Raw genomic sequence first — 15,578 nt, forward strand, 5'->3', positions numbered from 1 at the left:
GACTGTAAATATTATTTTTTAATTATTTAATGATATTTCAGGAATTTATTTGTATATTATGAAAACAAATAATTTTATACACCACATTCTTATTTCAATTTTATTTCATATATAAATAAATAAGACGTGACATATTTATTATTATTTTATAATTAAAAATTATTTAATAAATAATTAATAAATGTAACACATTTTATATAGTGAGATAAAAATAAAACTAATGATCGTGAAAATGTTGAAATTTCACCTGAAAAGACTATTTAACGAGAAATAAAAATTTCTATTTGTAATCTAGTATGGAGTATATATACATACTGCATAAAAGTTGATGTGCTGAGATTTAATTTATGAGAAGAATTTATAAATTTAAAATTAATAAATAAAATCGTATAATATTAATATATGAATAATATATTTTTATAACGATTTATAAATAGGATGATAATTCATATAAACTCCACTCAAACGGTGAAAGGAGAGTCTCGAAGCCGATGAAGAAAAAGAAAAAAAGACAAATGAAGGGTAGGGGTAGGACATTTTAAGCAAGTGGATGGGGGGATGAAATGAAATAAGAGTGGGGGAACTTTGACTACGAATATGCATTGCATGTGGTCATATTCCTGATTAAAAGCAGCTCATTCGGATAAGAATAAAAGAGAATCCCAAACTTTATATATTAAGGAGGCTGCTGCCTGCCTTTATTATCGAAAAGGCTACCGACCATGTTTTTTTATATATTTTTAAAAGTATTTTAGTATATATATTTTTTAAATATTAAAAAATAAATACACTTAAATATTTTTAAAAAAGAAACACTAATCGGTATACTTGATCAATATAATATTAATTTTCTATATAAAGCTCTGACTTCTTTTATTATTATTATTATTATTATTTTCCTCTCTTTTGACATCCAAAAAATAAAAAGGAACTTGTAAATAAGGCTGAGAAATGGGTGAATGTTAAGTAACAAAAGGGTATATATCATAAATTGGCTTCAGACCTTATAACAAATCCGTTGTCGTCCAGCGGTTAGGATATCTGGCTTTCACCCAGGAGACCCGGGTTCGATTCCCGGCAACGGAAACATCTTATGCCCTTTATTTTCAGTGCTTTATGATGCTACCAGTAAAGTTGTGTTATCCTCTAATTTCGCCCAATTTGACGAGTTAGTATGACACTTGCAATCACGATGGCATCTTCGTGTCTGCCTCATTTTTCATTCACCTTTTACTGAGAAAATAAATTGCACAAACTTGGGCGCTGTTTAGCACTTTATATATATATATATATATATATATACATATATATATATATATTCATAGAGGGGGGTTTCAAACTTCATACCTCCATTTTGGAGATGTATATAAATATATATATATATATATACCACAAACAAACTTGCATCGAAAATCATTAAACAAACCAGCAGCTTCCTCTAATAATCTATCTCAATGTTTTTCATTAACCAAAATAAGCTTGCATCCAAAAAATATTCAAGCCGTTTGATATAGCGAATGAGAGTGGAAAAAAATATAATATATAGCATAACTCTACGATATGACTATTTTTACCAAATGGCACCTTAAGAACACCAAAAAAGAGAGGAAAACAAAAACTAAAAAAAAGGACTCCGGGACTCCCAAGTGGCACAACATTTCTTGGCAAATCATAATTTGTGAAGGAATGAATGTTCCCAGGACAATCAACTCAGAAGTACACCTTGAATCTGACCTGTGTGTTCCACACTAACAATACTGAACAGGTACTGAATACAGCCATGCTTTGAACCAACGCTTCGTTTGAATGCAAAGCCACCGATCATGAATCAAGATTTGGGAAAAACAATGCCATCTCCACGTTGAGAGTTTATGGATTTTATAATCCACAATCATTTGGACTGACTTATGACTCATCTGCTGCATGGAGCTCATCCAATGTCGTGATTATCTTCCCCTGTCAGAAACTACATCAGTAAAATATTTTCAGAAGAGAGCACGCAGGGCATCAACTTACAGAACAAGAAACAGGTGGCAAGGCTATTTGAAGTGCGTTGGCATGTTTTGAATAGTAGAATCCAAAATATGATGGAGGAAAAGCATGCATTGTATAGGAAGAGCATCAGCAAATAAAAATTTGATAATCTGGCGTCGCATCTCCTACATTCAAGTAGTTGACATCAACTACAATATCCCCAAGGTCATCTGGCCAGCACCAACAGTGTCGTGTTAATTTTGATCCTTCAAAATCATATAAAAGCAACAGATCTAAATATACAAGAACCTAGTAGTGCAGAAAATATAATGAATGGCCAGACCTTCATATATTGTCCTTGCATATTGTACATATTCGGGTATGAGGTCTCTATATATTACTCCTTCTGGGTAGGCATCCAGAACCACCAGGACTCCTGTGGAATTATTTTATGAAAGCCAAATAAAATATACCAGGTGATGGAAAAGAGTCTGTGTGCTTTCTTTGAACTTCAAGAAATTAAACATGTATCTTCCTCAAACATCCAAGCCACCCCCCAAACTAAACATTTAACAACTTTGGATAAGTTGGGAAAGGTACCTGGTGCCACCCAAGCTTTAGACGAATTGCTAGGCAATGGAGCCAGCCAGAGAATATTTCGTAAGTTCATTGAATCATCATATTTCACATTAGACCCTAAATGATAACATTAATATTAGTACAATCTTGCACTGTAACTGCTAGAATTTCCAAGTTGACTGTCCTATTAAAGTTTAAATATTAAAGGGCTAAAACACATTTTTCACCTCTCTATAAGGTGTTTTACACTTTGCACTCAAAATTACCAAAACTGACACATTGCACCCTCCAGTTACAGTTGACTATCATATAATATCTGTTGTTAAGATCCAATGGTCAACATTGTGCCACATCACCTGTCTTCCGCCATCTTAATTGTCAGAATTGAACAAAGGGTGCTATTTTCCAGTAGGAATGAAGAAAAACTCGTGATTGGTGTGGAGGGTTTGATGGTGCAATGTACTAGTTTTGGTAGAAAGTGAAACACTCAGTAGTTTTAGGGTGAAAAGTTATTTGCCCAATGTTAAAAGATCCGTCATCATCCTCTTTTCATTAGTAACATGGTGTATCATAGACAGACTATATGAAAGAAGAAACGTTTAGATAAACCACAATTTAATAACTTCACTTTTGTGTTTTTTCTTTACATATGAAACCCCTAGTGAAAGAGAGAAGTTTAGTGTCTTGAACATATTTTTTTTATAAATAAAATAACATTTTATTAATAGTGGTAAATAGGCATAGTCCAAGTACACAGGAGGTATACAAAAAGCATACACCTAGTTACCAAATAAGGAGCTAAAAAGTGACACAAGAAAGTCATTTAAGCAAGCTCCATTAAGAACACAAGAAGAGGCCCAAAGAAATAAAGTATGAAAGAAGAAACAAGCCAGGGTAATAAGACGTAGAATCTGAAAGCGACAAATGTAATGAAATGGTATAAAACAACATGTGATGGTGTTATTTGGTAAATATTACCTATTTGACAATAGCCCATATTGTATGGAAAACATTCTTTATCATATGCTGGGTATTCTTTAGCATGGAACCTGTCAATCAAACAGAGTTCTAATGTCATTAAGAGCATCGAGGATGGCATGTAAGCTCATTCCACCCCTTCGACGAATTCTTTTGCAGCATAATTGGCACTGAACATTATAAGAGTGGTGTGACAAGGATAATAACAACTTACAATATACCAAGTCTTCCAGTATCTATTGCAAGAAAAAGGTGACCGTGAAAGAAATCATAGCGATCAAGGGATATGTCCAACCCTATAGTTGGACCCCGGGCAACAATAATCTTAAACAAAAATTCCAAATATGAATTTAAATCCTGCCAGTTGACAACAAAATATTACAACTCTCTGGAAAAAGGCCATGAAACATTATTCCTGTGATACAAATAGGACGTATTAAGGCAGCTAAAACATTATTCCTGTGATACAAACCTCGCTTATAAAACGTCTCCCATACGGTGTTCTAGTCAGCTCACAACAGCTTTCTTTTGATCTTTCAACATCAGGAACCTATTACATCTAAATAAAATATGTTTTACTCATCAACATTCTATAACAAATTTGAGGTTTAAGCACTCTACAAGACTAACAAAAAGATTGTCTTACAAATTTCAATGCAAGCCACACGAACATTGCCAATATTACTAATAAAATAATGGCAACACTGCATCGCATAAAATTGCAGCATAACAATCAGAAGCCGTGCCCTCTCTCCACATGGCGCTTTTTCAATGATTTTTAAGCATCAAATTTATCATATATAATCCACTTGATATCACGGTCAACACTTCTAACAATCAAAATCAATCTCAGAAATCATAGCATCTCAATTCATATAAAAGGCATCCAGTCCCATGCAATCACAAAGTTTAGAAAAGGAAATGCAAAATTCTTCAAATTGCACACATTTTAAACAATCTCAGAAGAAGCAACAAGATGCCCCGTAATTTTCCTATCGTGTTCCTATATCACATGGAAAGTTTAGTGCACGCTGGTAAAACGAATACATATAGACCAAATATATAAGTAAAAATTCCAACAAGTTTGGATATATTTGGCATTGGCCCAATTGAGACTGAACCAAGACCTTAATAAAACAGTAAGCATATTACCAAGTAGACTGCATAGGGAAAAATAATAGGACATTCATGAAAACAATTAAACAAACAAAAAAATGTCAACTGACAGCGATGATGGTGGGATCTAGGGCGCGATGAATAGCAGCTGGGTCACCACCGGAATCAACAGCAAGCCGAGCCAGCTCAAGAACCGGCTCGGGCGGCCACCAAATGAGCTCATTTTCCTCTCTTCGACTCCTTCCACCAAATTGGCTCGAACCCAAGTCTTTTCTCATAGTCAAGCACTTTCTATAATCCATTTTGGGATTAGCGGGGGCAAAGGGAACAAGGAATTTAAGGCAAGATTTGAGGTCCTGGGCTATGAGGGGATCGATGGTGGAAGACTGGGACTTGGGCCCGAGCAGAGAAAGCAAGTCTGAAGGGGTGGCTTTGGGGGTGGAAGATGGTGAAGATGAAAGTGAAGTGGAGGATGGTTTGTGAAAGAATGGCGTCGAGGAAGAAAACGAGGCCGTGAGGGAGAGGGAGAGTGAGAGCAGGGTCAGTCTCATTGAGAGAGAGCATTTGCCCATCCCTCTCTCGTATCGCTGTTTCCTTCTGTTCGTGCGGAGACCAATATGGGTAATAAACAGAGAAATGATATTATGCCATTAATTTATACTATCCACTCTATATATTGATGTATATCACAATGTCTTATCAAAAATATAAATATAAAATGATAGAGAATATAATAAATTTTAAGTTTGTTTATATATTCTTAACATTATTTTATTTTAAATATATATTTTTAAATTTTTTTAATAAATCATATAGACTGCGTCAGTTAAGAGTCACAGTAACATTACTCATAAACTTAGATCATAGACAAGACTACACATGGTGGCATTTTTATTTTGCTTTTTAGAATATCTTGTAATAGAAAATGTATTAATATTTTTAAGTTATAAAGAAATCTTCGATTTTTGGAAAGGAAAAATTCAGTTACAAATATAACTGCGTATTAATATGTGCATCAATTTAATGTGATTTATCAAAAAATAGATTTTATTAAAAATAATATTAATTTAAATTTTAAATATGATAAAATCAATATTGATATGCAAATTAGTATGCAATTTTACTTTCTTTTCAATTTTAATTTTTTCTTTTTGAATATATAGTTCACTTTTAAGTTTTTGACTTCTTTTTCTATTTTGGGTTTCCTTTTTTTTTTTTTTTTTTTGCATTTTTATTCTATAAAAGGGCTTTCTAACCATTTTTAAAACATTAATTTTATAATATTTTGTTCTTTTATTGCAATGACTGGCATAGAAATTAATGAATGAAAGATATTAAACTGCAAATTTCTTAAAATCCAACGAGCCTTTTGCAAAAAGTTAAAAACTTTGTGACCGATCATGCAAGATATAAGTAAGGGGGGCCACACTGCCCATGTTGACAAAGATGATGTGCAACGAGTCCAAAGCCCATCACAGAATGGACTTGTCCAAACATGGGCCTAATTTTTGTACAAAAGAGGCCGGAAGCTATACTCCGTTGTATCCGACTAATTGAACATCTTGGTATCATGTTCTCAAAAAAAGGATGATCATGGGTTCAATTCTGCCTCCGACAAAGAACTTTTAAGAAAATTGTTTCAAGTATAACGAGATCATGTATTTGAGCCTCAAAAAATAAAAAAAGAATACTGGACCGTTTCATATTGTAAAAGGTTGTACAGATGACTAATGTAGAACTTAAAAGTCACCCGATTGCCATCAATGCAGAACAGAAATGTAATATATGATGAAGTCCCTGAGCAGCTGAATATTGTTCACCAGGATCAAGCTGCAGACTGCACATGAATCGGCAATCATATCCGGCTAAAGAGTCCATTGCAGCTATACTTCATATTTCCTGCAAAATCAATGTTCTTGAGATCGATCAGTTCCAATGACTACTGTTCCACTCTTTTAGTTATATATATATATATATGTCAACACCTTCCTCTTTCAGGAAGCCTGTTGAAGTAGCCAAATAGAGGATACTCAAATTTCAAATCTTATCGGGACAGTAACATCCAGGACAATCAGTTATACAACCTAGATTTTGCACCACAGAGATGGAAAATTTTCTTCCAACAAAAGGAAAACCCTCTCAGCTGAATGAAAGGTCCATATTGTGGCACCACTCTTTAAGTTTATTACCAGTGCCATTTATATTTTCTAGACAATAAATATCAAAGTTGAAATTACTCACAGTCAGAAGCCACATATCTGCCAAAGATAAATTAAAGCCCATCTACAACTTTGATGCCAGCACCCTTGTCCCAGTCCTCTGGAGGGGCAACATCTGCCATTATCTTTTCCTGCCCACGCCAAAGAATCTATACCCAGCAATCCGGTATCAGCTCAGTAGACCCAAACAGAGCAAAACATGTGAGACAATTTACATAAACATATATGATAGAACTTACCTTGTCTATGACCCCGAATTGCTTAGCTCTTGTAGAATCCATATAAAATGGTCTCTTCATCTTATCAAACACGGTCTCTACTGACTAAAAAAGATGAATTTATTGCATGATTCAGTTCATTTTTTCCAGCTTTTAATAAACGAACAAAGCTAACTAATGCATCATACTCACATTTCCAGTGTGCTTTGCCAGGAGTCCTACAAGAGTGTCCCTGTTTGTTATAACCTGCAAAGCAATTAGCACTCTATGATTATTTCTGAAAATGTGAATTAGGGGGGAGGGCTCCAAGGGGAAAGCTCAAACTAAGATTCTGTATAATCAGGTAATCCCGTATCATAGTAGACAATAATGGTCACAATAGGCTCAAACTCCATGCTGCAATCACATGATCACGGTTTTAACGAAGATTCCTCGTCTCTTCTAACCGGGGTGTAAAGGAACGATCAAATGACAAGATGCTAGCCGAGGTACGACATTGGAATCTATTTGGATAATAAAAGAAAGAGGAACAAACTGACCCACGCATCTTGGAAACTTTGTTCCCCAATTATATGAAAAGTTAGAAAACACGAGTTTGTAACTACCTCTTTCGCACGGATTAGAACATCACTTGCGGGCATCAACCCAGATGATGGAACACGAGGTTGTTGGATCATGGCTGAAAAAGAATTCAAGCGACACTTGATACAGCGTTGAAAAGAAGAAAGGATGTAAGTATTGAAAGATCACATCACAAATTAAAAAGGCCAACCACATCATACCCTTGGCATGCGGCATCATAAACCGTTTACCCTTAGATCCAGCTGCAAGTAGCAGACAAGCCTGACCTATAGCAGCTCCAACAGCGACTGTATGTATCTGTGTAACAAACAACAGTTATATAAAAATAAGAAAAAAACTATAAACATTGAAACCATTACAATCACACTTCATGGTCTAACAATGAAGAAAGTAAAAATATCATATAAACATTTGAGACATCCAGCAAATACTTCTAATCCATCTACTTTGTGTTAATTATGAAACTCCTTTACAGCCTAAAAGGGGGACATTAGAGGGGTGACATTTATAGACATGGGACTCGTTTAGGTTACTTTTATGAAAGAACCAGCTCATCCCACGACTGCTATCGCCTATACATTGCTTCCCTCTCAACACCACCATCCCATCAATTTAATTGCCATGGCTACCAGAAACCAACACAAAACTACCACCCATAGTCCTGCCGGAATGACACCATTCCCACAGCCAACCCAACCTGTACTGTGGTTGTCACTTTATAAATTGCCAAGTAACATCACCAACAACACCACATCATGCTACAACAATCACAATCAACAACTTACTGCATAAGCAGGAAAAATAGGAGAAATTTGAAAAGAAGCTCACCTCATTCTTTAACTGCATCATTGCATCATAGATTGCAAAACCCTCGGACTCCATCCCAACCTGAAAGATAAGCAGTTTAACTTGATTAGATTAATGGATTGAAAGCATTAAGAAGAAAATGGCCCAGAAAAATTTACAAATACACAACACAGCACAAAATTCTGATTGGTTAGGTCTTGGTTTTAGAATTTATGGCTGGCTTTTCCTTCGTACTAGATATTCCTCCTCTGATTGGCTTAGAGGTATCTACTTAGGTCCCATCTTGCCATTCCAGACTCTAGGGTTTCAAGATAGTTCCAAATTGAGACAACCCAAAGGTCATATATTGCTTTTGATAATAATACATAATTTTTTTTTATCACATTTGTTACATTTTTTTTCATAATAACAAAAAACAGATTGGTTATCCAAACTCACCCCACCTTAAAGTGACAAAACCATATTGCAATCAAGACTGCTTCAAGCGGACTGGGTCTCAAACCTTTTTTTTTTTTAATAAGTGAGGGTTTCAAACATATTAGACAAGATTAATTAACATACTGCGACACAATGCCTAATCTATAGCAAATAAAATTAAACATACCACATTTCATGTGTGTTACATGGTATAACTTAGTGTGAAACTTACTGTTTCACCATCATCACGAGTCGTTCCTGTAGAATTTATATAAAGGTATATTGGTTCTTTGGGATCCATCCATTGAAGGTACATCAATTCTGCAACGATAAGCTCCGTCACAGCTGGCACCAACTGATAGATACAAATAGTTAAATTTTTGCATGAATTGCAAAAGAGACTGGAAAAAACAGTTATAGGTAAAAATAAGACTAGAAAAATAAAGTTAATGTGAACTATTAACAGCATATAAGAGAATAGCATGGATAGCAAGAGACACTGGAAGAATAAAGTTGATGTCAAGCAACTAGATGAAACTAAAACAATTTTGAAGTTAAAGTTAATGGAAGTGCCTTTAATGGCTTTCATGCATTAAACAAATCAATTCTGAAGTGACTAGATGGAACTAAAAAGAATAAAATTCACCATAAAAAGGCCATATTTCAGAAGTACACAAAAGAACATAGATGATATCTGTGAAGAATTTATTCCATAATAAACCTAACAGGTGTTAATATGAGTGTTCCATCTGTCTACTGCTCCAAGAGAGGCTCGCCCCAGACCCTTTTTTTATATATATAAGTAAGCTTCGCCCCGGACTTTAACACCGAATAACATTTTTTATGTTATAATGTGATAAACCTCTTGGCTTCGCCTTTTTTTAATAAAATTCATATTTACCGATAAAAAAAAAAAAAATGTGATAAACCTCACCTCACCCCAATACAAACCAGCTTGCCCAACAAACAAAATGAGTGGCTACTTGATGGTGGCAGTAAAAGTTTTTTCAATAAATGGTATATTCAAGCACTTACAGGCATGCCGATGTAAACAATCCTCCCGTGAAGAAGCAGAGAAGGCAAGTCCGGAGGAGGTCTTCTGGGCCTATGCTCATTGTAGGAAACTGATCTTTCCACCTAATTCAATCAGATGATTTCATTCCAACAAATAAGCAAAACTACAAATAAAAAAAAATAAAAACACTCAACAACAAATTAGAACACATAAACTTTAAAACTTGGCTCAATCAACACTAAGCATGAAAGTTAAAATAGAGCAACGTTTGCACACTTGAAGGATCGTATTGGGAGATAATGATCAGAATTCGCATAAGTCTTCGTACAATTTTCATTCAAATGATTTTTTTTGTTTTGCCAAAATCTATTCCAGGTAAGGTCTTATTCAAAATTTATTTTTTAGTGGAACTTATTTTTATTTATGTGATGTAATTGCCCCCCGCCCACCCCCAATACACCGCGAGAGACGAACATTCTTGAGATATCATAAATTTTCTACTTCAAAGTTTTCCAATTGAAGCAAACCAGAAAATCCATATGGGAGCTTTTTTCCAGCAAAACAAAGCGTCACCATAATGGAATCAGACAAACCCGGTAAAATTAACTCAACAATTCAATCATTTCAAAGCAAATATATACAATCTAAACCAAAATATACCGACCTGCAAGCATACACGTATATACACGCAAGATGTAGAAGTAGAAGAGAGAGAGAGAGAGAACGAGCATACTTGTGCAGGAGTAGCCATGAGCTGGGGAGAATCAAACAAGTCCAAGTAAGGAGGAGTGTCAGAGTTCACGGGCCGGTTCAGAAACGTTTCGGGCGAGGTAGCAGCCACCGAAGCGAGCTTCGAAAGAAACGGGTCCTTAGGGTTTATTGAGGGAATGGGGACTTTGCCTTTGTTTTGAGCATTTACCGCAAAAGGGGTCCTTAAATATCTTCGTCTAAAGGACTGTGAAGAAGTCGAAGCTGATGGGAGCGGAGAGGCCATGGGAAAGTGAAGAGTACTAGCCATAAGTTTCCGGCTTTTGGGTGTGTTACAGTCTCGTTGTGTGGTGAAAATCAAATAAAATGTTGGGTTCTGCTTCGAGAAGAAGAAAGAAGCTGGTGAAGGAGATTTAGCGGGTGGAGTGAGGCGAGCGGGTCGGGTCATCGATTACTCCATTGGGTCAATTTAACATGTTTATGGGTTGAATGTGCGGGGCCCTTTGAACCTCAGGCTTATTGATCACTTGAGAATCCGAGCCCAATTCTCCAACCCTGCCCAACTATAGTCATTACAAATAACAAGTAATGGTAAATACAATTAAGAAGCGTGCTAGCTCTATACAGTGACCACTCCCTCTAAAAAGTGGAGCCCACCATTAAAAAAATTCATTTTTTTTATATGGATCGGATCCCTGATGTGTTCCCTTTTTTTTAAGAAAAATGTTAGATCTACACAAGTTTCACAAAAGAAAATTTACAGGCTAACTTGAATTAATATAATAAATCAGATCTATTTTATAATAAAAATAACTTTATTATTTGACAGATCATATTAACCCATGTCAATGTGCAAACTTTCTTGAGTAAGATTGTTTTAGACCAAGTATTTCTAATTTTTCAAAGGGATTACTCGAGTTTACATAACTTATTACTGTATAAATCATTTTTCCCATATAATTTGCTTAGCTTATCAGTTTTTCTTTTTGAAAGTTAGTGTGAAACACACAACCATCGCATCACTAATATACATAAATTAGTTTCAAGAGAAGTTTAAAAATATAAATTTTGAAACATTTCTAATTTGGTGTACTATGAACAACATGACATCCACACCAAATTGTAAATAGAATTTTTCATAAGATTTGTTTTACATACAGTCCTCATTTGAAGACTGCTCATGCAAGCCCATACAATTATATTTAAAAAAATTTTAAAATTATAACAATATCTTTTTTAAAATGATATTTGTTACTGTTTTACCCTAATTTATTAATAGAACTACGCACGCACTCATCTTTATCCTTATTTATCAATAAAACTGCACACACAATCTCCTATTTAGGTATGCAAATATAATTTCTCATACAGTTTACCCTCTTTCATTTTTAGGTCGTTTCATGCGTTTCACTTTCATTCGGCTACATCAGTACGTCACTTTCATTATGCTTTTACAAGTCCAAAACCTCTTTTCTCTCAAAAAACTGAGTTATCCACTTGACTATTTTCTATCAACATCTTGCTTTTTTTTTTTTTTTTTTTTTTAATTGAGCTTTCTCTTGGAAAGGTAGGAAATAATGTAAACCAATAACCTTCACTTCAAAGGATATAATTTCTTTTTCTTTTTCTTTTCTTTTGAGACCATAAAGATATCATAGATTCATATATAGTCTCGAGTCAAAATCTCAATGGAATCATTGTTAGAGATAATGGCCAACAAGACTCGTGTCAAAATTTCTATCATCATCAATGGCATTACTGTTAGAGATAATAATGGCATCAAAGTCTCATGAGTCAAAATCAATATTGTCTCCATACAAACTCATAAAAAATTTGTGAGATTTGTTTCTAAGCCAGCCCCTCTCATCACTGACGAGAGTGTACCACAAAGAATTCAATAGGGGGTAATAGAGAAGTTGGTAATGCTAATTCACACAATCTACAGAGGAAAAAGCAGAAGTAAACATCTTCGAGATGGCCAGATGAAGATGACTCTCTTTACGTACTAAAAGTTTATTTAAAATGAATCACAAGCAAAATGTTAACTGTTTCAACTCCAATCTGCTGCTCTGCGATTTTTCTGGTCAATAACGTAAAATATGGGGGGACTTTGATGCTCGGTAACAACTTTTCCAGATGAGGAGTTCTTCCGAGTTTATGTAAACTTCAGATGCAAATAATAATGGACTTTTTTTTATTAGGGGGAGGGGTGTCGAAACAGTCGACTGCAGGTTCATGGTGCACTACCGATACCAAAGGTGTTCGAAGGGACTGCGATAATGAATCAGATGATTAGGTAATACCTTCAAAGCTGAAAAAAAAAAAAAAAAAAAAAAAATAGTAGGAGACAAGAAACCAAGGGCCGAAGGTTGCAGTCTCATACCATCTTCAACACATGCAATAAAAGATAAAAAAATCCTTAATTACATCATCCAACTACGGACAAAAAGCATCATGTCATCACAAACCTGTAACAAGCGAAAATCACACCATCAATGGGCTGCCACAGTAGCTTCATTGTCATTGGTAAGCAAAGGCTCTGATTCAGCACCAGCACCACTGAAAACCTTGGCAATCCTTTCTGTAGGGACCAAGGGCAGGTAAGACGAAACCCTGTAACCCTTCTCTGCAGTGCTACGAACTGTTTGGTTATACTTCTCTGTACAATAAGCTGCGGTTGGGACAACAGCTTGAGCCACTAGGGGAAAGAGGGGCAGCTGATTGAGCTTGCGCCAAGCTAACACGGCGCACTGCTCTGCTTTTGGTTCATACTTGGAGTATAGATCTTTAGCAGTTGGCTCACATTTGGTGAAAACAGATTTGGCAATACCTGAAGCGGTGTCCACCACTCCAGAACGCTTAACTTCGGAGGCAACAGCTCGAGCTACCTCTGGGGCGCTTTGAGCAGCTGAGAAGGCCTGGGAAGAAGCTTGCTTGATGATTGGAGGCACATGGCGGTTCAATTCAGTCACAGACGCCTCAACCTGCAATAAGAAGGGTTAATTGACTAAAATATATAAGTTCATTTTGAGAAAATGCAAGATGAAGATGTAAAAAAAAAAAAAAAAATCAGAATTCTCCAGGGCTCAATTACCAATGAAAGGCTCTTAACAACTAATCAGAAAATGCAAATGCAGTATCACATCAAGAAGATCAAAGATGATAGCTATTTCTTCACCATACCAAGAAGCTCTTAATTTAGCAGGAAAGATGTCAAAACGGACAAAAGAGAGGCTTCTTAATTGAATTCGAGTATGTAGAATGGGCTGGGACTGTGTACATCATCTGCCTCTGAGACCAGCATGGCTATTTCAGTACTCTGGACTTTTAGATGGCCAAATATAGGAGATAAGAACAGCCAACAAGAGACTGCTCACTTGTCTTATAGACTTTCAAACTAAATGTTTGGTTCACAAAGAGATCTCACAAAATAAAGTTCACAATCTGATATGACTTGTTGTAGTAGATCAGATTGTAAAACTCTTTAATGTGAAGAATATCTAGTGTTTCACATCTAACAACATCAGTTTATGAATTTTGTTTTCTTTTTAATATCTCTTTGTGAACTTATCACTTCTCTTGTGAAACATGCTAGTACCCCTTACTTCCCCCCCAACAAACCCACCCCCCCACCCCCCGGCGGGAGGCGAAGAGATGCTAAAATAGAAAAGATGTTACTAATCAGTCACAAAAGACGCCACCCTCAAAAGCCAAAACCATCCCAACAGTTTCAAAGTTTCCCACTTCCAATCCCGAACTGAATTTTCAAGTAAACTCAAAATTACCGGATAATAAGTAACTGGACATCAAACCCGATGAGTTTATATAAATCTATGGTGAGAATATTATGATTCGTTGAAATCAAAAGCACGAGCAGGAGCACTCACCTTGCGGTCCACGTACAAGAGGACCTCGATAGGAACGTCGTGGAACATGTCGTAGACAGGTCCAACGACGCTCTTAACGGTGCCCTCGACAGTCTCAACCCCAGGCTTCAGAGGACCCGCCTTGTCCTTTGCGTAACAGTAGAGGTTCGAGAAGCACATCATGGCGTGAATTGTTGCCACCTGCACAAACTCTAGGTACTTCAGCTGCCTCTGCTCCCCATCATCCTCCTCCTTTCTCTTCCACCACAAAAATCAACCCCCCACCCAAAAAAAAAATCCAAGTCAGCCTCTTTGCGTAAAATCTAAAAATCATAACTTGTTCGTCAATTGAAGCATAGAAACTCGATTGAAAACAACATCAGAAACCCAATTGCATGATTCGAAAACTAAAGCGAAAAAAGACAAAAGAATACTTATGTCTGAATGAGAATTTTCGTACCATCTCAGCCTGCGATCTCAAATCTTCCTCAACCATGATCGAGCAACGAAAAATAAATATGCGACTGAATAAGAGAAAGAGAGAGAGAGATGACTAGGTTAACGTTTGCCGATATAGGAGGGATGGGGGTTATAAAAGGAGAGGAAAGAAATCTGGCAATAAGTGGCACGAATCTCGTTGGGAACGAACGAACCTGCGTTCACAGCGCAGTGAAGTTACGCGTTTCTTCCTTTCTGCCTTGTTCTTTGGGGAGGAGTCAGGATACTGAGGAATACACTTCGGCTTTAAAGCATTCCCTCAATTTGCCCACTGGGCACATAAGGTAGATTTTAATCATTTCCTTTCCTTTCCTTTTATAAATATTTTTAAATATTTTTAAAAATTAAAAAAATATCAATACATTAATAATTATTTTCTTAATTAATAAAAAATATATATATAAACGATTAAAATGAAAAAACAAAATAAGAAGATATATTAATATTATTCTACTTTAAATTGTTTCCATATTAAATATTAAAATTTAATTTAAGTAAATAAATTTGGGCATATATTTTTTAGGGAAATTATTGTTGCTAGAATTTGGACTTCTTCGAGGCTCCAAATTTCACACTGTTTTGGGTTAGGTGTCTATTTAAT

General features: G+C 35.6%; 3 protein-coding genes and 1 non-coding gene across 8 annotated transcripts; 1 reads left to right on the forward strand and 3 right to left on the reverse strand.

Moving 5' to 3' along the window:
* Positions 1 to 1,014: 1,014 nt before the first annotated feature.
* Positions 1,015 to 1,086, forward strand: TRNAE-UUC. The gene has a single exon. It is a non-coding gene; the product is annotated as a tRNA-Glu (tRNA).
* Positions 1,087 to 1,416: 330 nt separating this feature from the next.
* LOC122318845 lies at positions 1,417 to 5,310 on the reverse strand. Of its 3 annotated transcripts, none has more exons than XR_006244917.1 (8): positions 4,758 to 5,310; positions 4,004 to 4,081; positions 3,746 to 3,888; positions 3,532 to 3,602; positions 2,575 to 2,670; positions 2,318 to 2,410; positions 2,017 to 2,204; positions 1,417 to 1,919 (listed from the first exon to the last, which is right to left on the reverse strand). XR_006244917.1 is itself a non-coding variant. In XM_043136539.1 (7 exons), the coding sequence occupies exons 1-7, from the start codon at positions 5,217 to 5,219 to the stop codon at positions 2,122 to 2,124; spliced, it is 1,026 nt and encodes a 341-aa protein (XP_042992473.1). In that variant the 5' UTR covers positions 5,220 to 5,310; the 3' UTR covers positions 1,417 to 2,121. The 3 variants fall into 3 exon arrangements, 1 of the variants encoding a protein (XP_042992473.1); XR_006244916.1 differs by having other exon boundaries at positions 1,417 to 1,956; XM_043136539.1 differs by having other exon boundaries at positions 1,417 to 2,204.
* An 881-nt stretch (positions 5,311 to 6,191) lies between these two features.
* Positions 6,192 to 11,076, reverse strand: LOC122318633 (ATP-dependent Clp protease proteolytic subunit-related protein 3, chloroplastic). Its single transcript, XM_043136179.1, has 10 exons — positions 10,639 to 11,076; positions 9,926 to 10,027; positions 9,123 to 9,245; positions 8,495 to 8,554; positions 7,867 to 7,963; positions 7,690 to 7,763; positions 7,277 to 7,330; positions 7,106 to 7,189; positions 6,889 to 7,015; positions 6,192 to 6,546 (listed from the first exon to the last, which is right to left on the reverse strand). Exons 1-9 carry the CDS (start codon positions 11,059 to 11,061, stop codon positions 6,920 to 6,922), a joined length of 1,113 nt encoding a protein of 370 aa, XP_042992113.1. The 5' UTR covers positions 11,062 to 11,076; the 3' UTR covers positions 6,192 to 6,546; positions 6,889 to 6,919.
* A 1,311-nt stretch (positions 11,077 to 12,387) lies between these two features.
* LOC122318634 (REF/SRPP-like protein At3g05500) lies at positions 12,388 to 15,261 on the reverse strand. 3 transcript variants are annotated; one of them, XM_043136181.1, is made up of 4 exons: positions 14,940 to 15,225; positions 14,501 to 14,737; positions 13,082 to 13,597; positions 12,388 to 12,884 (listed from the first exon to the last, which is right to left on the reverse strand). In XM_043136181.1, the coding sequence occupies exons 1-3, from the start codon at positions 14,973 to 14,975 to the stop codon at positions 13,106 to 13,108; spliced, it is 765 nt and encodes a 254-aa protein (XP_042992115.1). In that variant the 5' UTR covers positions 14,976 to 15,225; the 3' UTR covers positions 12,388 to 12,884; positions 13,082 to 13,105. The 3 variants fall into 3 exon arrangements, with proteins under 3 accessions (XP_042992115.1, XP_042992116.1, XP_042992114.1); XM_043136182.1 differs by lacking the exon at positions 12,388 to 12,884 and having other exon boundaries at positions 12,983 to 13,597; positions 14,940 to 15,003; positions 15,133 to 15,261; XM_043136180.1 differs by lacking the exon at positions 12,388 to 12,884 and having other exon boundaries at positions 12,983 to 13,597.
* Positions 15,262 to 15,578: the final 317 nt, after the last annotated feature.

Source organism: Carya illinoinensis, chromosome 8, assembly GCF_018687715.1.
Source record: "Carya illinoinensis cultivar Pawnee chromosome 8, C.illinoinensisPawnee_v1, whole genome shotgun sequence".
Lineage (NCBI taxonomy): Eukaryota > Viridiplantae > Streptophyta > Magnoliopsida > Fagales > Juglandaceae > Carya > Carya illinoinensis.